Source organism: Cervus canadensis, chromosome 1, assembly GCF_019320065.1.
Source record: "Cervus canadensis isolate Bull #8, Minnesota chromosome 1, ASM1932006v1, whole genome shotgun sequence".
NCBI lineage: Eukaryota > Metazoa > Chordata > Mammalia > Artiodactyla > Cervidae > Cervus > Cervus canadensis.
In genome coordinates this window covers 126,783,155-126,803,825 of record NC_057386.1, presented here as the reverse complement: position 1 = coordinate 126,803,825, position 20,671 = coordinate 126,783,155, and the positions used below count along the sequence as shown (strand labels likewise).

Genomic DNA, 20,671 nt, shown 5'->3' with positions numbered 1-20,671 from the left:
GGTGCAGGGATGAGTTCCCCGTCACTGGAGAATGCAAGCAGGCCTCCCAAGATGCTGCCCGCACCCTCCAGACCCCGGGAGGGAGACAGATCCTTAAGATTCCTGAAGCAGGGGCAGCCACCTCTGGCTGCCGGCCAGGCCCCCGTCTGGAGCTCAGGAAGACATGTCACCCTCCGCCAGCAGAGGAAGCAGTAGGGGAAGCAGGGGGTCAGGGGGTGTCCCCTTCTGACTTGCGCCAGACCTGGCTTGAGTGTGGCCGCTGACAACGTCAGCAGGAAGCAGGGTCGGGTGGGCAGGCGGAGCACGTCCCAGAGTTATGTAACATCTGGCACTGGTGACTTCTCCGAGGTTTTCCCTCCCTCTCCTAATGGCCGAAGGTTACCCTTTCCTCCCATCTGTGAATCCAGGCCCCGGGGCTCAGCTTCTGTGTCTCTCCGCGTCTGTCTGTCTCAACCCATCCCCCACCTCACTGTGTTTTCCTCTGTTGCCTCTTCCATCTGAAGCTGCACAGGCCTGAAGAGAGAGATGGTCAGGCAGGGAAGTACTTGAACCTGACCTGCAATGAAGTCTGGGCTTCTTGACCCCATGAACTGTGTGATCTTGGGCGGGTGTCTTTGCCTCTCTGAGCCAGTGTCTTTGTCTGTCAGTTTCATGCATCTAAAGAAGTAGTTACAGAGTGCCTATTCGGCACCAGGCTCTGTTCTAGGTGTGCTGGGAATTCAGCTGAGAACAAAGGTGCCAGCCCTCGACAAGTTAGTTCTAGCTGGAGAGACAAATTAACGTTAACACACGGATAATTTCTGATTATGGTCTGAAGATGGTATGATGAGGGATAGCAATTGATGGGGAGTGAGATTAGCTCATTTTGACAGAGTAATCAGGGAAGACCTCTCTGGGGAGGTGATGTACGAATGAAACCCTGATGGAGGCAGGCATTGTGGGTGTCTGGAAGAAGGATGTTCAGCCAGAAGAATGAGCAGTGCAAAGGTCCTGTGGCCAGGGCATTGTGAGCACACCTGCATAAGAAGGGTAGTGTTTGTAGAAGACCTGGAAGGAAAACCAGTTAGAGAGCTGAGTGGGGTCTAGATCTAAATCACACTGGACCGTATGGAGTGTGGAGGACTTGAGTTTTTATATTGCGGGTTCTCGGAATGGCTGGAGAGTTTAAAGCAGGGAGCAGAATTCTCTGACTTGCAGAGCAGATGTGCAGACCCAGGAAACTTGTAAGTAGAGAAGGCTTGGCACATAGTAGGTGCTTAATAAACATCAGCTGTAATCACTAAGTAGTATCAACAGCATCTCCTGTTCCATACACAACTCTCAATTCTGGGGTTTGGGGCCACGTGTGGAAGGATTTGGTATGATTCCTGGGACACGAAGTCCACCAGCCTCTCAGACGCGGTGTTGGGGAGATTCCGGTCTTGACGTCATACTCACCCTGCTTGGGACGACGTGGCCTGGGCTGCGGGTCCAAGGGACCTCAGTTTCCCCAGGAGGTGCCTCCCCGCCTGGCTCACAGGAAGCCCCCATTCCCTATGAGGCTCCAAGTGTTCCCCCTGATCCAGCCCCCAGGCAGCTGATCGCTCACCCTCACCCAGCCCCAAACACTCGAGTGGGTCCCTGTCTGTTAAAAATAGATTGGGGAAGAAGCGGGAACCCTCAGCCGCACCCACAGAACCCACATGCCACACCACTTTCTCGTGCCCTCACGAGCTCCAGCCAGGGGCCCCTCCCGGGAGAAGCTCGGGATTTGGTGCTGGGCTGCGCCAGCCCCTGGAGGCGGGCAGATGGCGGCGGAGCTGGGCGCGCCCAGGGGCCCGGTGGACGCTCAGCAGGGTGGGGTTGCAGCCCTGGCCGAGCGCTGGTGACGGAAACCGTGACTAACGGGCAAACGGACTTTCCCTCTTCTTCCCTATACTCTGAGCGGCTGCACTCCGAGGAGCCCCGTTTGCTCAGGAAGGAGACAGGACAGGAAGTGATCCAACTCCTGGGCAGGGGCTGGGGCCTGGGGACCCCTGAGGCCTGCTCGCGGCCCCGCATGGTAAGGGGCCAGGCTGCGCAGGGCCTGCTGGCACCTGGAGGTGATGGGGCATTTGTCTGAGAGTGAGTTGGGCTGCATGGGGCCGGGGAACTGGCAGAGGGGAGGTGCACTAGTGCCCTTTTCCCTGTAATAGCGTACCACAGACTGGTACGGGAACTTGCTATCTTGCAATCCTAGAGGCTAGAAGTCTGAAACCAAGATGTCGGCAGGGTCCTGCTCCTTCCAAAGGCTCCAGGGGAGGCCCCCTGCCCTGCTCTCCCAGCTTTTGGGGCCGGCCCACAATCCTGGACATTCCTCAGCTGGTGGCTCGGGTGCCTCTGTGTCTAAGAGTCCCTCTTCTTCTAAGGACACCAGTCATGTTAGATTTAGGGTCCTCCCTCATAGCTCAGTTGGGTTTCCCTAATAGCTCAGTTGGTAAAGAATCTGGCTGCAATGCAGGAGACCTGGGTTTGATTCCTGGGTTGGGAAGATCCCCTGGAGAAGGAAATGGCTACGCACTCCAATATTCTGGCCTGGAGAATTCCATGAACTGTATAGTCCATGGGGTTGCAAAGAGTCGGATACGACTAAGCAGCCTTCTTCTTTCGTCTTCTCACCTAATAAGACCTTGTCCCACCTAATTACATCTGGAAAGAGCTCATTTCTAAGTAAGGTCCCATTCTAGGGTTCAAAGTGAAAGTGAAGTCGCTCAGTCGTGTCCGACTCTTTGCGACCCTGTGGACTGTAGCCTACCAGGCTCCTCCGTCCATGGGATTCTCCGGGCAAGAATACTGGAGTCAGTTGCCATTTCCTTCTCCAGGGGATCTTCCTGACCCAGGGATCAAACCCAGGTCTTCCGCATTGGAGGCAGACGCTTTAACCTCTGAGCCACCAGGGACCTTTATTCTGGGAGGAATCTAGTCAACCCAGGGTAAGGGGCTTCACTGGGAGCTGTTGACATGTCTAGGAGCGTTTCGGTTCCATCTCCTTCCTTGGGAACCCCAAGGGGTTCAGGCTGTGACCCCTCCCATCACACTGACTGTATTGGGGTGGGTCCCTTCTTAGGGGCCAGTCCACCCCCCTGGGAGTCCCAGGTCACTTCGGATTCCCAGCACATGCTGCCTCTACACATGCCCTGACTCTGCCAACTGTGTGTTCAGACTCCCGATGCTGCCCATTCAGTCACTCAGTAAGTCAATCAACAAACGCTTTCTGAACCTCTGCCTGGCTCAGCCTGGGGGTAAAGAGACATCCTCCTGGGGCACCTGGCACAGTGAGGTGCAAAGACGGGAGCCGTCAAGGAGGAGTTGTGCCCCGGCTGGGGGTGGGCCCTTGGCTCCCAGAGTGGGGAGCAGGGCTTCTGGGGACCAGACTGGGGGGAGGTGTGGAGGGAAGTGAAAGGCTGCCGACCAAGGGCCTTCTTTCTGTTCCTCGAACCACCCAGCTGGTTCCACCTCCAGCCTCCGTACTTGCAGTTCCTTCCACCTGGGCCACTCTTGTCCAGAGCCTTGTCTGGCCAGCTTCTTCTCAGGACTCAGCTCAGATGTCACCTCTTCCGAGAAGTCTTTCCTGAGCCCCACCCCCTTGCACTCTCGCCCCACCCTGTCTGTCCCCACGGGCTGCCGTGCTTCCACCTCTGAGTCTTTTTAATTGATGTGTCGATTGCTGTCTCCCTGACTAGCTGGCCTGTGGAGGGGCAGAGACCCTGTCTACGTCATTCATTGTGCTTTCTTATCCTCTGGTACACTGTAAAAACCGGAGGGGTGAAATGACACGCCACCCAAGCTAACCTGGGGGCAGATGGTGCCGCAAGGGGACGCTTCATCCATTCATTCTCTCCAGTGTACTGACTGCACTGCCTGGCAGTGTGCCCTCCAGGGAGTGCGGTCATTGCTCTGGCTTGGACAGCCAGCAGGGCTGGAGCAATCATGGGGGGCCTCCAGGCAGAGGCAGTCCTTCCTCACCTGTTCTGGAAGGATGTCGGGGCAGCCCACAGGCCAGGCTGCGCCCTGGTGTATCTGGGACACGATGGAAGGATGAAGCTCTGGGTAAAAATAACCACTGGCATGTCTGGCCGTGCAGTTCGGGAGCGAGCGGGGAAGAGCGCCCTTGGGATCACGTGGCCGGGATCACTGTCCCTAGGAGCTATGGGAGGCTTCTGGCTCCAGGAGTCCCCGGGCTGACAGCCCAGGTCCTGGCCCTGGTGCTGGCCCTGACCCGCCACTATCCCTGTGCCCTAGGAGAAGGAGAGGAATGCACGGAGGAAGAAGAAGAAAGCCCCGGCCGCTGCCAGTGAGGAGGCCGCCTTCCCACCCGTAGTGGAGGACGAGGAGATGGAGGCGTCGGGCGTGAGTGGAAACGAAGAGGAGATGGCAGAGGAGGCAGAAGGTGAGGGTGGGCGGTGGGAGCTGACCTCTTCCAGAAATGCCTGGGTCCTGCTGAGAAGGGGCCTGGACTGCCCCAAGGGGAGAGGGTGATGATCATGGTGGTGATGGTGACAATGATGGTGATGATGTCAGTGATGGTGACAGTGATGATGATGATGATCATGGTGATGATGGTGATGTTTGACGATGGTGGTGATGGTGATGACGACGATGATGGTGATGGTGACGGTGGTGGTGATGATGACAGTGATGGTGACAGTGGTGGTGATGGTGACGATGGTGGTGGTGGTGGTGACGATGGTGGTGATGGTGATGATGTCAGTGATGGTGATAGTGATGATGATGATGATCATGGTGATGATGGTGATGTTTGACGATGGTGGTGATGGTGATGACGATGGTGACGGTGGTGGTGGTGGTGATGATGATGGTGATGATGTCAGTGATGGTGATAGTGATGATGATGATGATCATGGTGATGATGGTGATGTTTGATGATGGTGATGGTGACGATGGTGGTGGTGATGTCAGTGATGCTGATGGTGATGATGGTGACGATGGTGGTGATGGTGACGATGGTGATGATGTCAGTGATGGTGATAGTGATGATGATGATCATGGTGATGATGGTGATGTTTGATGATGGTGATGGTGACGATGGTGGTGATGGTGACAATGATGGTGATGATGTCAGTGATGGTGATAGTGATGATGATGATGATCATGGTGATGTTTGATGGTGATGGTAATGATCATGGTGATGATGGTGATGGTGATGATGGTGTTGACAGTGCCAACAATAATCATGGTAATCTGCCTCTCTGCACTCACAGACACTTGTTCATTCAATCCTCCTGCCCCCTATGAGTTCAGTCTTGGTGACCTTATGCATTCAGGACATATCCAGTTCTGGTGACACCTGTTATCTTGCCAGCATATCTGGTGTCACATTTTAGGGAAAAAAATTATTTATTTTTGAAAATAGGTGGGTTTTTTTTTTTTATCACACCACATAGCACATGGGATCTTAGCTCTCTGACCAGGAATCAAACCTGTGCCCCTTGCAGTGGAAGCATGGAGTCTTAACCACTGGACCACCAGAGAAGTCCATAAAAATAGTTTTCTGACCTGAACCATTGTTTTATACTCCAGTATTCTTGCCTGGAGAATCCTATGGACAGAGGAGTCTGGTGGACTACAGTCCATGGGGTTGCATTAGAGTCAGGAAACGACTGAGCAACTAATATACATTATCTTTTGACCAGTGTAAGCAGAACCAATACCATTGGTCAATAGGTATTCAAAAGTTATGTAATTATGCTTCATTTTGCTCCCAAGTGTCCAAATTTGGATGGTAAACTGCACAGCCCCCAGCTTTCTGCCTGGGGGCACTGAGGCTGGGGGCAGTTGCCTCAGGCACCCCAGAGTTGCATCGTCGGCCTGGATCTTAGATGAATTCTGCCACCTGGTGAGGGCTGCTAAAGAGAGAGTGAGAATTAATATTTAAATTTTGCTCTTGGTTCTGACCACTTCTCAAAAGGAGGATTTCGACTACATGAGATGGTCACTCAGCTTCAGAGCGTAGCCCCCATGTAACACCCGGCTCCACTATGCAAATAGCATTTATAAGTGTGGAAGACACACCAGGCTGCCCAAGGGCAGGCCTGCGTCCCTGGTCACTGATTACTCTGCCTTTGGCCCCCAGCCCTCTCCCTTTTACTTTGTCTACACCAGTCCCTCAAGGCATAACAGCTCTGAAGACCCCACACACAACACCCCTGAAGACCCCCCGTCCCTGCTTTGCTAAATGTGTCTGCTTCTCCTTCTGCCATCCCGCCCACCAGGACTCCCCAGCGGGGCCTCATGTTCTTGGTGAAGGCACCCTCCTCTCCTCCCATCCCGTCTCCTGCCCAGGTTTCCCTCCTGTCGCTCCTATCTGCCTGCCCCTGCATTTAAACTCCCAAACTTCTGCCAGTGTGTGCAAGGAAGGTGTGAATCACCCCCGGCTCTGTAAGCAAGACATGCACATAGATCCAAGTTGTGCCAGCCTGCAGTGTATTCACCAGTCTGAATCCTACTTCCAGGTTGAAAAGGAAGAATCGGCCCATTTGGTGGTTGTTATCATGTTGGGGGTGACCTGGGGTGCTGAGTCTGGCCTCCTCCTCAGCCCTGGGTCTCTCCAGCCCAGGTTGCCTAGAGGCCTGACCAGTTTCTGATGGAAGGCTCCAAATCCCTCAGGTCCTTGAATTCTGAGTCCTGGGTCTGTAACCAGGAAAAGGGAACCTGGGGAGCAAGAACGCACTCTCCTCTTTAAATATCCTCCCGGCTGTGTGTGGGCAGGATGCAGCCTTGGTGGGAAAGTTAAAGGAAGCCAGACTTTGGCTCGGCATTAAAAGCAGAACAGATGCTGCCCAGTTAGAGAATTTTGAGGTAGTGAGTTCTCAGTCCCCTGTAGGGTTCACACTCCCTATCAAAGATGGGAGAGGGGCATTCTTGGCTGGCCTGCTGAACTCAGGGCTTCTGTGACCACCTGGTGGCCCCGAGCACATCAAAGGAGGCAGTTGAGAAGATTCTGCCCGAAGGCACCGGGTGATGGTCCCATCTTACAGATGAGGAAACAGAGGCCTCATGTGGGGAAGGAGAGGAGAATTACTCACACAGGGGGTCATGTAGCTGGTAGAGTTGGAATCTGCCAATCAGGCTGGCATTTGCTGTGTAAACTTGTCCCTTGTGACCAGGATAGGGGAGGGGAGGTAGATCCCAGGTTAGGGCCTCAGGTCTTTCCAATGGAACCGTCTAGAATATCCCACCAGCCCCAACAGCACCAGAGACCCCTCCAGGGGGTAGGCAGCAAGGGCCTTGTATCCAGGCTGGAGATGAGTCCAGGGGATGGAGAAGTGATCCATTTGACCCTGTAGTTTCTCCAGTAAAGACTGTGGTTGTAATAAGAGCATCAGCCTTGAATTATTCCCTTTAATCGTCACAACAGCCCAATGAGTGCTGTCTTCACCCCATCTTATAGACAAGGACTCTGAGACACAGGGAAATTATCCAAGGAAGCCAGTTGGCCTGTTTGGGGACCAGGATTTAAACTTGTCAGAAATACTGATTCTTGGGCCCCACCTGGACCTACTGAGTGAGGAATGTTTTGGGGGTAGGCCTAGCCGAGTCTTCACAGCCCTCAGGCATACTCATGCCTGAGAATCCCTAACAGAGATAAGCTGCTGGATAAGAGAGAGCGCCAGGCATAAACCACTCATTTTATAGATAAATGCACAGACTGTGCGGCTAAGCCATTTGTCCAGAGGACCTCAGTGTTGGCCCCCTTCGTCCTGTAGTGTGACGATGTGGAAGGAGGGAGTGACATTGCCGGAGTCAGAAGACAGGGTCAGGAACCCTGTGGTTAGGGATACAGGATGCTGGGGTCAACCCTCTCCTGCCCCCATGCAGTGTGGCCTGGGACAAGTGACTCAGCCTCTCTGTTTCCTCATCTGCAAAGCAGAGTGGTGATGATCGTCTCTAACTTAGAGGTGATTGAGGGTGAGTTGTGTGTGTTGAAGAGCTTTGCCCGGAGCCCAACACCCACAGAGCAAGCCTGTGTTGCTGCTGTTGGGATGGTCATTTCTGGGAGGAGTGGCCTTTGCTCTGGGCCTTAAGGCAAGAGATGGGAGAGGTGGGAGTCTGGGGGCAGTAAAGGCTGAAGGAAGTGTTTTTGCAGGGCACTGGCAGCCCCTGTTGGCCTGGCTCTGTGCCTGAGGGGTGAGATGGGGCCGGGCAGCCCCAAAGGCCTCTCCCTCCAGCCCTGCCCCACTCTGAGGCCAGCACCCCACCCCGAGGACCCTGGAGCTGGGAACCAGAGAAGGCCAGTGACTTGTCCAAGGACACCCAGGAGTGTTCTGGGCTGCGGGCTTTCGGGACAGGGTTGTAGGTCCTCCCTGCCTGCCTGGCCCCAGATCCTCTTCTCTCCCCACCTGCTCCTTATGCCGCCTCGCTTCTAACCCTTCTCTCACTTCCTTCCAGCCTTACACGCCTCTGGGAACGAGGTCCCCAGAGGGGAATGCAGTGGCCCAGGTACGAATGTGGCCAGCTGGCCTGGGGGGGTGGGGGTAGGGCCAGGCCGGGGTAGGGGGCACCCCCAGGTCCCCTGTTGTCTATGAGGGGCCCCACCTCTGTGAGCGCACCACTGCTGGTGCCACCGCCGCCTCTGTTCCCCCTCCTCAGCGCAGTGTCTGTTCCCCATGCTGTTCCTGGCTCGCACCTGCAGATCAGTGCACTCGACGCCACTGTTCCGTTGATTTCTTACTAGTGTGTTCACCTATGACTCTTACCCACTACTGTTTCCCCTACAGCAAGTGTCGGGGAGGGAGGTTTCAAATGTCCCCATTCTGTAGAAAGTGAGGAAAACTGAAACCCAAAGAGGACAGGAGTCGTGGTTAAGGCTAAGGAGCCAGGTCTGGAGCTGAGGTCCCCTTTCCCTTCATCTGTGCACATTGTCTTTCGATCAGCACTTATTGTGCACCTGCTGCGTACCAGCCCTATGGACAGTGGCCAGGGGCTGTAGTTGGTGTGGAGCCTCTCCCCGTGAGCTCCTCCAGGTTCATTGGCCGCATTTTATGAGGACGACAGTGATAACACAACAGCAAACAGTTGCCAGGTGTCACCCTGTGTGCCACAACCCCTGTGAGGTGGGAACTGTTCTCCCCACTCTACAGATGGGGAAAGTGAGGCCGGGAGGTCATTGTGTCAGCAGGGCCAGAGCCAGGGCTGCAGCTCCAGTGAGAACAAGGAGACCCCAGAGCAAAAGCTTGCACCCCTGACTGCCCCTAGCCTGGCTCTGTAGGGCACTGGCCACCCACCCAGCCACTCAGGGGATCGGAAGTTGACAGGTCCTGGGCTCCTCCAGGGTCAGCAGGTGGAGAGGGCGGCCAGAGGAGGACAGGTCTGGGAGGGGCTAGGCGGGCTGCCCAGGCGTGTAGGAGTCTCGGGGCTGTTTGGTGTCCAGGGATGGGACCGCGGCCCCCTGAACTCCTACCCAGAGCCAGGCTGCACGGTCCGGGTCACTGGGTGGCGGGGGGAGCGTGGGCAGGGCCCCGCCTGTCTCGACCCTGAGCCTCCCCCACACCACTCACCCCATCTTTGCTCTCTCCCCGCAGCCGCCGTCAACAACAGCTCCGACACCGAGAGCGTCCCCTCACCCCGCACCGAGGCTGCCAAGGACACGGGGCAGAATGGGCCCAAGCCCCCGCCCGCCCCAGGCACGGATGCACCACCTCCTGAGCCGCCCACCCTGCCGCCCGAGGACGCCCCAGTCCCCACCGAGCCCGCCCAGGCCCCCGAAGCCACTGGCCCGCCCACACCCCCGCCAGCCCCCCAGTCGCCCACCACGCCCCCTGCCGTGGTCCCCAAGGAGGAGAAGGAGGAAGAGGCCACAGCCGCCCCCTCAACCGAGGAGGGGGAGGAGCAGAAGCCCCCCGTGGCCCCAGAGCTGGCGGCCGACGTGGGCAAGGCCAAGACGGAGGAGCTGGTCGAGGCGCACCCCGCGGAACCCATCAAGACTGAGTGCGAGGAGGAGGCCACCGGAGAGGGGCCCGACAAGGTGAAGGCGGGCCCGGAGGCTGCAGCGGAGGCCGCGCCCGAGGGGGCGCTCAAGGTGGAGAAGAAGGAGGCCAGCAGCTCTGGGGGCAAAGGCCCGGCGGCCAAGGGCTCGGGTGCCCCGCAGGACAGTGACTCCAGCGCGACCTGCAGTGCCGACGAGGTGGACGAGCCCGAGGGCGGCGACAAGAACAGGTGAGGGCGCCGGCTTCGTCGTCTCCTTCTGTACCTGCTCAGTGAGCGTCACCCGTGTACCGAGACCATGGCACAAGAGGCTGATTCCTCGCCTGCCCTCGGAGGAAGAGGGGGCCGCCACTAAGTGTTCTCCGTCAGGCAGGAGTTCCAGTGTTGGGACAGGGCAGCATCGATGGGGTTGGTTCCCCCTTAGCGGTGGCCTCTGAGCTGAGTCTGGGCGGGGAGAAGTAGGGTAACAGTGGTCATGGAATAGCTTCCAGAGCTGCCACCACCAAGGGCCACCCCAGAGTCAAGGCATCGGCAGGGCCACTCCCCCTGAAGGCTCCTTCCTGCCTCCTCCAGCCTCTGGTGGTGCCGGCCATCCTTGACTTGTAGATGCATCACTTTGTGGTCCCGTGACATTCTCTGCACGTGTCCCTGTGCCCACATTTCCCTTTGGCCGTAAGAACGTCGGTCCTTGGATGAGGGTCCACCCTTAGGACCTCCTCTTAACTGCATCACATTTGCAAAGAGCCTATTTCCAAAGAAGTTCACATAGTTCTACTCTCAACATGGTGGGCCCAGCAAGTGCAGAGGCGGGGTGCGGGATTGAGTCTGCATGATTTCAGCAGACCAGCCCGCCTTGCGGGGCCTCCGGGCTGGTTGGGTGGCTGCATTTTGTTCTCAGGACAATGAGACCTCCACAGCTTGTGCCTGAGACTTGGGGTGTGTCTCAGGCTCTGAAACTTGCCAGCGGTGTGAGGAGGGAGATTTAATGGGGGGCCGGAGGAGCAGAGGGATGCGCTTTGTGAGGCGGCCTTGGGGGTGTCCTGTGGCTGGTGAGGCTGGTGGCGGTGGACGTGGGGGCAAGTGGCAGATTCCTGGGATCCTGGCTGATTCATCTTCTGCCCACTGAGGGTCCCCGAGACCCCGGCCAGAGTGGAAGCTGGCAGGCCCCACTCAGGGCCCAACATGGGCAGCAAAGGGCAGGGCTGCGGAGAGCCACGCCCGCCTGCATCTGGGCGGCTTAAGGAATTGTTTTCTCGTGAGGCGGGCCGGTCATTTTTATTTTGACTGAAAACAGTGCAGTCTGTTTTCGCTCCTTTCACGTCTCTCGGAAAAGTTCTGGGCAGTGTGAGAGGGAGGAAAATCTGACTTTCAAATCCGACCGGTTCACTGGGAGCCGTTTCCTCTGCGCCGTGATTCACCTTGGGGCATGCGAAGATGGCAAGTGCTAGAACGTTTCATGTGAAAACCGGACTTGGTCAGAGCTCGCTGGGTCCCCACCTGTTCGGTGAGCTACCTTTGGTCCCTGGCAGGACCCTCAGCCCTCTTGTATGGCTCTTGGATAAGCAGAGGTCTGGCCAGCAGGTTTCTGGGGGCCCGGAGGTCCTGGGTTTCCTGCCCAGTGGGTGCAGCTTGGAAAACAAGAGTTCACGGCAGCCCAATCTGCCGGGGAGGGCCCTGGGCCAGAGTCTCGCTCTTTGTGCCTGGGTAATGGGGTCAGGGTGGGCGGCTCCCCACCCAACTCCTGCTGGCCGCAGAGACAGAGTCATGGAAACACACGTTTCTGTTCTTAGCGGGAAGAGCGTTGAGCTCATGGGACAGCCACGCTGATAAGCGGCCTCCTGGAGTCTGTGTTTTGGGTACACATGGCCTGCCTGGGCTGGACAGCTTGGAGGGTTGGCCTGGGTCCCAACAGTTTCCCCCTGGACCTCTCGGGCCAGGCCTGAAGCCCCGCAGCCTACTTTCAGCCTCTCCCCCAACAACCTCAGCCCCACCCAGGGACGTGTCCTTCTCTCCCCCAGCTGGGCCTGGCTCCTGTCCACTCTTCCTGCCCGAGCGTCCAGCCTTCAGTCCCTTGGGAGCAGGAGCCCTGGGCTGGGAGTCAGGACACCTGGTTTGTCACGCCCTCTGTGACCGAGGCTAGTCCCCCGCCTTCAGGGTGAGGCTGGACTCAGGCCAGCCTCCTGACCTCTTCCTGGCTGGCAGTCCGCCACCCCTCCCTCTTGCCCCGGCTGCGGCCGCACAGGGCCAGGCGGGCGCCGGAGGACGCAGGCGAGATGCGTCAGAGTGCGCCCTGGCAGCCAGCACCACCCCCCACTGCCCCAGAGAGATCGGGGGGCGACCCCAGGTCCTGGCCCCCTGCCCACAGCCCTGCCTCCCGCCTGGCAGTCTCAGCGCAGTGCACTGGGCGTCCCTGGACAAGACACAAGATGCATTGCGTTCTGGCCCGTGCCCGTACGGCTTTGGGAGAGAAAATCATATCCTGCTTTTTACTCTCCATTGCTTTCTGCCAGACAGCTCCGCCTGGGAGTTTTCTTGGCCAGCGACCAGAGATAGTGGCTTTGATTGCAGAGCCTTGAGCTCGCCTGCCCCAGCCTGTTCCGTTTCCCAGAGACGGTGCCGGGCACTTTCTGGCAGGGCTGGGCCTTCAGAAGTGCCTTGCCCTGGACCTCAGGTTTTTCACCCACAAGACGGGCGTGGGTATCCCTGCTTACGGGCTGCTTTGGAGGATAATGGAGTTCCGAGCCCACGGTAAGATGCTCAATGAAAAGAGTTGCTCCCTTCCTTTGGAACTGCTTCAGGAGCCCCCAAAGTTCATTCCACGAGGAGGTTGGAATGTAGTCGCTTCCGCTGAGCCCCTGGAATTTCAAAAGAATGTAACAGCAATTTCTCCTTTATTTCTCTATTCCATAAATGATTAACTAGGCACTGGGGTGTGCCAGGTACCATCCTGGACTCAAGGGGAGCAGCGACAAATGAGGTCCTGGCTCCAGGGAGCTTACATTTCACTGGGAGCGATTCGTACGGAATTGGAACAGCAGTGGAATAAAGGGAATGCTGGTGTGATGAGGGCATGAGGGAGAGATTGGTCATGGGGGGAGTGTGAGGGGCAGTCAGGGAGACCTGCCTGAGGAGGTGACATTGAAGGATGATGGGAACACAGACTATGAGGCATGGAGGGAAAGTCGGCAGAGAGAACAGCCAGTGCAAGGAGCCTATGGCCTCACGAGCTTATGTTCCGTAGACGGCAAAGAGGCCTGTGGCAGAGAGCGGAGCGAGTGAGGGAAGGAGGAGAGGGCCTGAGGGGAGGTCACAGAGGTGGGCAGAGTCCTGGCTCTACCTGGCCCCACAGGGCCCCGGGGGTTAAGGCGAGGAGTGGGGTTTTATCTTGGGGGCATGGGAGACCAGCATGACCATGCCTTTGTGTATCTTCATGATCCTGCCTTCCCAGCCCCAACTTGGCAGCCGGGATTATCCCAGCCCAGTGGTAATGAGGAATCTGGGGAGGGGGCTCAGCAGAGAAGGGACATACTGTTGCAGACCCAGAGTCCCCTGGGGCCCTGCGCCCTCCCCAGCCCTGGCCTTCCGGGGTGGGAAGAAAACCCACAGGGATGAGAAGATGCCCAGGGCGCTCAGCACTGGACGTTGTCATCACGGCTTCCTGTGCCTTCCCGTGTCCTACCCACAGGACAGTCACTGGAGGGAGCGACTTTTCTCATACCCATTTCACAGATGAGGAAACTGAGTCAGGCACAGTCGGTCAAGTGATCCGGCCAGTGGTGGGATTTGAACTGGGAGGTGGAGTCTTGAACTTCAGGGTTAAGGGGCAGGACCCCGGCTGCTCCCAGCCGAGTTGCCGGCTTCCCCCGCCACCCAGCTTCCCCCCAACCCCCGCCCCCACCCCTCCCGGCCCAGGTCACATGCACAGTGCCAGGCTCCGAGAGCCCCTACCCTGCCCCGGTCTCTGCGAGGAAAATAAACGCCCTGTCTTCCGAGAAAACAAAGGCGAGAGAACAGAGGGAGGGCGACACAGTGAGGAGAGCTCCTGGAGGTGGTGGCTCCTGCTGCTGCGGAGGTGGGATGAGGCAGTTTGCGGGCCACGTGAGCGCCAGGCATCTTCCCGCCCTTCGCGGGTGGTGGGGAGGCTCAGGCCCCTCGGGCTTGTTGAAGATCAGGATTCAGGCCCTCGCTCTCGGATGCTGCTCTCTTTACAGTGAGCGGTCAGGCTGCTCTCATCTGGTCAACTGTGCAGTGCGGTGCCCGTGGCTGCAGCCCCCGCTGAGCTCTTGCCTCCCCGGGTGGGGTCGGGGGGACGCAGGAGAGAGGGGTCTGGGCCTCCATGCACACCCCCAGCTGGTGCCTGCTGAGGGCATTTGAGGGTGATCCCTGCTCCCCTCCAATCTGCCTGCCCTCTGCCTGGACAGGGAGCCACAGGGAAACCAGGGCAGGACAAAGGCCCTAGATCACTGACAATCAGAGTGAGACACACACTTGGCTTTTTATTTGAGTCATAAAAGCATATTTTGTGTCCTTACAAAATTATATTTACACAGATATAAAAGTTTATATTTTAAGTTTAAAATTTGCATTTTTAAATATTTTATACAGTAGATAATAGTATAGCATTATTCCTTTATTGTTTATTGAAACAATATACTTAATATATCAAACCCTTGATTTTGTGGCCAGCAAGGAGTATATTCTTTATCTTTTCCTTGTAACAGCTTTACTGAGACATAATTCACAAGCCATACAATTCAGCCATTGAAGTGTGATTTTTTTTTAGTACATGCACAGAGTTATGGAATCATCACTGTTTAATTCCAGCATATTGTCAACTACCCCCAAAAGAATCCCCAGGCCACTAGCAGTCAGTCCTTATCCCCCACCCCCGGCCCCTGGTACCCACTCATCTTATCTTCTGTGTCTGTGGATTTGCCTCTTATGGGAATTTCATGTAAATGGAATCGTGCAGTACGTGGCCTTTTGCAACCGGCTTCTTGCCTCAGCATCATGCTTCTGAGGTTCATCCAAGTTGTAGCCTGGAGTCATTCTTTTTGGCTAAGTAATATTCCACTGCATGGACATACCACATTTTGCTTATCCATTTCACCTGGTTTTGTCCGTGGGGGTTGCTTCCACCTTTTGGCTTTTGCAGATCGTGGCTGCTATGATCTTTCGTGAACGGTTGGTGTGTGGGTGTGTGTGTGTGTCTACTCTCACGAGTGTAAGCCCAGCAGTGCAAGTGCTGGGTCCTAAAGTGACTCTAATGCACTTTCTGAGGAAATGCCGGAGCATTTTCCAGAAGGGCTGCAGTGTATTCACTCTTAAGTTTACAAATACAAGTTGATTTAAGCAGACAGTGATAATTAGTTGCAAGAGGAGGGGCGTGAGGCTGGGATGGTGACGTTTGAAGCCGGCAGTGAGGAGTACAGGACAAGTGAGAGCATGGATTCTTGGACCTGGTCAGGGTGCTTTGGCCCAAGGGTAGTGGGCAAAACGAGGCTGGGCTTGGGTCTCTGGGGGAGCGAAGGTGGGCAGCCACAGAGGAGAGGCCTCCGGTGGTCCTAGGAGCCTGAGCAGGATCTGGAGAGGTCAAGAGAGGTGAGGACGGCAGGGAGGGTGAGCTGGTCAGGAGGACTGTGAAGCCCAGCTGAGCATGAAGTCAGTCTGACCTCGGAGCCCGGCGCCACTTGCATGCCGTGGGCAGCCCCAGGGGGTGTCGCCGAGACCGTCTCTGCTCAACTGAGCGTGTGGCAGACGTGGGCAGGGGGTCAGCGCCCGAGGAACTGGCTTGTCACGGGCTGCGGTCCCATCACCGCAGAGAGCAGGGAGGGGGCCCATCGGCTGCATGTCACGCGTCTGTCCTGCATGCCGGCGGGAAGGCACGTGATCCACTCTTGCATCCGGCAGCCAGCTCTGGGTGGTGTGAGCTGCACCCTGGCTGTCACGGATCTTACCTGGAAGATCTGCACATGGCATCTGCACAGACCTGCAACGGTCTGCACATGGCATCAGCCAGGATGGTCACGGAACATGCTAGGGGCTATGCCCACAGGACCCTCAGGCTTCGCTGACCTGACTTGTGATTCTCCCTCCTGGCTGAATCCAGCCCATGGCCAGTGCCTTTGTGCGTGCACACTGTTTGATTCCCCCAGGCCTGCTGTGTATTCAGCGAGTGGTGGTCCCAGGTGGGACTCAAGAGCTGGGCAGGAACCCGGCAGCCCTAGTGTGGAGGTGAGGGGCTCCGAGGCTGGGGCTCTGAGCTTCTGCCCTCGAGACCTTGGCTTGTGGCGTGGCACCGGGCCAGGGCTATTGTGTCCTGGAAATCCCTGAAGACCTCTTAAGGAGGGGACACTGGTGAGCAGCTCTGGAGCCATGCCCCAGGGCAGCCTCTGCCCCGGGCACCCAAGCCACTGCAGCAGCTCTACCCTGGGGTGACCCCAGCCCTGGCAGCCCATGTTTCAGCCCCCTGCCCTTCCTGCCCTCCTCCATGCACCCGTGTGCAGACACACACACACACACACACACACACACACACACACCGTGCACCCTTAGCAGGTTGCTGCCCTGTTCTGCATGTCAGCAGCAGACAGACGTGACCTTGCTTTAGAGGACAAGCTACCTGCAGGCCCAGCTCAGCACCACAGCCCCACTTATGGCTGCAGGGCGGGCGATGTACACACTGACTCTGCGCCCGCAGAGCCTACGCCCGCCTGGTATGCGGGTGAGATTCCGGTTAGCCACACATTCTGGTTGAGTGGGAGGGCACCCCAGTCCTCATTTCCAGTAAGCAGGGTCCACTCAGCACCATACCCCAGGCCCCTACCCTGGGGCCTGAGCCTCTCATGCTTGGATGATGAGTCATCTCCCTGAATCTCTTAAGCTTCCCAAGCCTTAATCAGGTTGATTCTTGGGTTTCCCAGCAGCTTCCTAAGGGCTGAGCGTGGTGTGGGCCCTGAGTATGGGCTTCTCTGGGACTTTCCTTGCCCTGGGCCATCTCAGGAGCATTTGATCCTCTGGGCTGGGGTGGGAGGGGTCTTGGTTCCTTGCATGGAGCAGAGGAGGGAGGGAAAAGCCCCCATCCCGACCCCAGGTCTCCCCAGCCCTGGATGTTCACCTCCCTCTGGCAGCCCCCGCCCTCCCCCGAGCCACATCATCCAGGCAGGAGCCAGGAGAGGCTTGTGAGCCCATGGGCCTGACACTGGTCTCCCCGTCCCCCCCATGCCCGCCCACCGCCAGGCTCCTGTCACCACGGCCCAGCCTCCTCACCCCGACCAGCGACGCCAGGACCCACGCCTCGCCCCAGAAGCCGCTGGACCTGAAACAGCTGAAGCAGCGGGCAGCTGCCATCCCCCCGATCGTGAGTCCTGGGCCCCCCTCCCGTGGCCAGGACCCCCATCCAGCCCAGCCGCCCAGAGACCCCGTGACCGTCACTTCCTGGTGGGGAGACAATAAATCAGGCTGATCACAGACCAGGGAGGTGGAGGCCCGGCACCTGCAGCCCCCCCCTCTTCCCACCACCTCCTGTTTGCTGTAGAAATCCCCATGGAGACAGGCAGGAACAGTAGGGGGGCCGGGGGGCCCCCAAAGTACCCGGCCTGCAGGTCTCCTCCTTCTGGCTTCCCAGCCTGGCAGCTCTCACCCCACCACCCCCGCCTGTCGAGGGTTCTCCAGAGCCCCCCAGACCAGGCAGGAAGCCCCCACTGTCACAGCACCTCAGAGAGGAAGGCGGGGCCCCACCAGTTAGCTTAAGACCCTCTACAGGGTTTGGGGGGTTCTCCAGAAGATTCTCCAGGCCAAGCAGGAGGACCCTCAGAGGTGCTCCTAATTGTAACGGCTCAGTCATTGGTGGTGCTAGTGGTAAAGAACCCGTCTGCCAATGCAGGAGATGTAAGAGATGCCGGTTCAATCCCTGGGTTGGGAAAATCCCCTGGAGGAGGGCATGGTAACCCACTCCAGTATTCTTGCCTGGGAAATCCCATGGACAGAGGAGCCTGGCGGGCTCCAGTCCGTAGGGTGGCCAAGAGTTGGACACGACTGAAGTGACTTGGCACCCTCACATAGTCATTGCCCTCTCCCAGGACATGAGCCTGGCCTTCCAGTGCACCTGGGGACTGTGGGCTGATAGACTCCGAGCTGACCAGGGCTTTTTAAGTGAGGGGTACAAGGAGTGCCAGGCTGTGCTGCCTGCTCCCCACAGCCGGGCACTGTCCCATTTGTCAGCTCTGATCTCTCTACAACCCCAAGAAATTTGGGGAAGGGAGAAGGGGCTAAGGGCAGGGTAATGAGGGCTCCCCATCCACAGCCAGGCGCCCGGGATGCTGGGCACACCCCCTACACTTGGCACAAAGCCCTACCCTCCTGGCCCTCAAGCCGTGTGCTCTTAGGCGTGTTGCTATCTCTCCTTGGCCTCAGCTTTGAGGCTGGTCACATGCAGGGGGCCTGGAAGGCTTTCCCTGATCTCTGGGACCTGCAAACAGCCTGTAAAGACGCTCCCTCCTCCTGGCTTTCCCCCAGCAGGTCACCAAAGTCCACGAGCCGCCCCGGGAGGAAGCAGCTCCCCCTAAGCCAGCTCCCCCTGCCCCCCTACCATCGCAGCACCTGCAACCAGAGAGTGACACCCCCCAGCCGCCCAGCAGCAGCCCTCGAGGCAAAAGCAGGAGTCCTGCGCCTCCTGCCGAGAAGGAGGGTAAGTGTGTGTCAGCGGCTGAGGGAGTCAGAGGGAGAGGGGGCCTGATGGGCGGGAATAAGGGGCCTTTTGTGTATGCCGAGCAGCTGTTTCCAACTCCATGGCCGTGGTGGCAGGACAGGCCAAGTTAATGAGTGAAACACTTGGGAGTCAGGCAGTCGGGGGTGGTGGGGACTGCAGCAAATTGGAGAACTCATGCTCCTTCTGAAGTGGACTCACACTGGCCTCAGCCAAGGGTCACCATGTGGCAATTCAGGCCTGGGATTGTGGGTTGTTCTTTCAGAGAAGCTAGAAATCCATCTTTTCATGTGAAATCTTCGAGTTTCTCAACACTGGCAACTTCTCAAAATTTCCACAAGCTTTGTGTGTATACGAAAACACGTCTGTGGCTGTTTCTGGTTCCATGTGATTCAGTCCACACGTGAGCTTCTAGAACCCTGAGGCTCAGCGCCAGCTGGCATCGGCTCTGGGCCTGGGCAGGAAACATTGCCGTCTCCAGCTTTCACCCTGACCTTATTCCAGGCCGAGGTCACTGGGTTCACTGGGGAGCCAGTGAGCGATTCCCCGAGCAGCTGTGTTGCAGCAACTGCCCGGGGCATGCTTTACTGTCACCACGTGAAGTTCAAGGTCAGGAGACAGGTGGGGTCTGGTTTCTTGTTCTCTGGATCTTCTATCTCTGCCCCACTCCCCACTGGCCCCAAGAAGTCTCAAGCCTGTATCCCTAAGGGACACCCATCCCAGATCAGCCTGTCATAACACAGGCACTGGGGGCTGACGCCCTCCCCAGAGGCTCCCCTGATGCTGTGCTGGCCAAGGCTCCTGAAGGCTGCTCTAGGGGTCTGAGGGTAGCAGGACCCCAGGCCACCCTCCCTGTCCAACACGGCCAGGGATAGACTCGGGCGGCCAGGGCCATCTGCGCCCGCACCTTGAGCAACTTCTGGTACGGCATCTTGCCTTCTCTAGAAAGTCAGGCTGGCCCTCGGCCACGGGCCTCCCTGAGGGTGGTGCTGTGTGTCTGAGGCCAAAGGCAGGGCTGTCCCTAAAGGAGGCCAACTCCACATGTCACGAGTGACAGGGGTCTGCCAGACTCTCCCCGGCTAATCGGCCGACCCCCCACCTGTCTCCCTGCGGCTACCTTCACCTGCCACAGGAAGTCTCAGATGCCACCCACGCAGACGGGCACGCATCCATCCAGCGTGTGGCCAGGGGGTCAGGACGCGTGTTGAACACCCACCACTGCCAAGCACTACCCATGGGTAGTGGGGGTCTGGCAGTGAGTAGGATGAACTTCCTGCTCTGGGCAGCCGCCCTTTTTGTGAATGAGAGTATGTTAAGCAGGGGAACACATGAGGAAGCAAGATGACCTCAGGGTAGTTCACGTAACGAATGAGACAAAATGGGTTGAGTGACGAGGGGCTCAGAGAAAGGGGTCTCTGAGACCAGGAGAAGGCAGTGGTGGGAAGATCTGGGGGAAGGGCATTCCAGGCACAGGGAACAGCATGTGCAAAGGCCCTGGGGTAGGAACAAGCTTGCTGTGTCGGCAGAGCTGCCAAGAGGTCATGGTGGCTGGGGAGAGGGGAGGGGAGGATGGGGGATGGGGGCCAGATTGTGTAGGGCCTTGTAGGCTATGGTGCTATGGACATTTGGTCTTGGGTGCAGGGGAAAAAAGCCTTTGCAAGAGGAATTTTCAGGGTGTGTGTGTGTGTGTGTTGGGGACCGAGGAGAGGTCAGGCTATCTGGTTTCTGTTTTGGAAAGATCTCTTTTTCTCTGTCCATTGTTGGGAAGAAAGGGCTACAGGGAGTTGTGGGCAGATGGAGGAGGGCATAGTGCTGTTCCTGCCAGCCGTGGTGGCAGTCTGGACTATATGGGTGACCGTGGAGATGGAAGGAAGGCGGGGGGGGGCTTGGGATTTTGTTTCAGAGGCAAAGCCAGTGGGACCCGCTGATGAACCTGAGTGTGGGGTTGAAAGCAGGGTGTCAGCCACCTCCTGGGACCCTGCCGGTCACCCATGCTGGGCC

The 20,671-nt window shown here is 57.6% G+C and overlaps 1 protein-coding gene across 1 annotated transcript in view; it reads left to right on the top strand.

Annotated features, from left to right (window-relative positions):
• NCOR2 (nuclear receptor corepressor 2) overlaps window positions 1–20,671 on the top strand; it is a 234,501-nt gene that overhangs the window by 180,976 nt on the left and 32,854 nt on the right. The window contains 5 exon segments of the mRNA XM_043442529.1: window positions 4,261–4,408; window positions 8,428–8,478; window positions 9,561–10,194; window positions 17,203–17,323; window positions 18,481–18,652. Of these exon segments, the coding sequence (XP_043298464.1) occupies window positions 4,261–4,408; window positions 8,428–8,478; window positions 9,561–10,194; window positions 17,203–17,323; window positions 18,481–18,652 (1,126 nt within the window).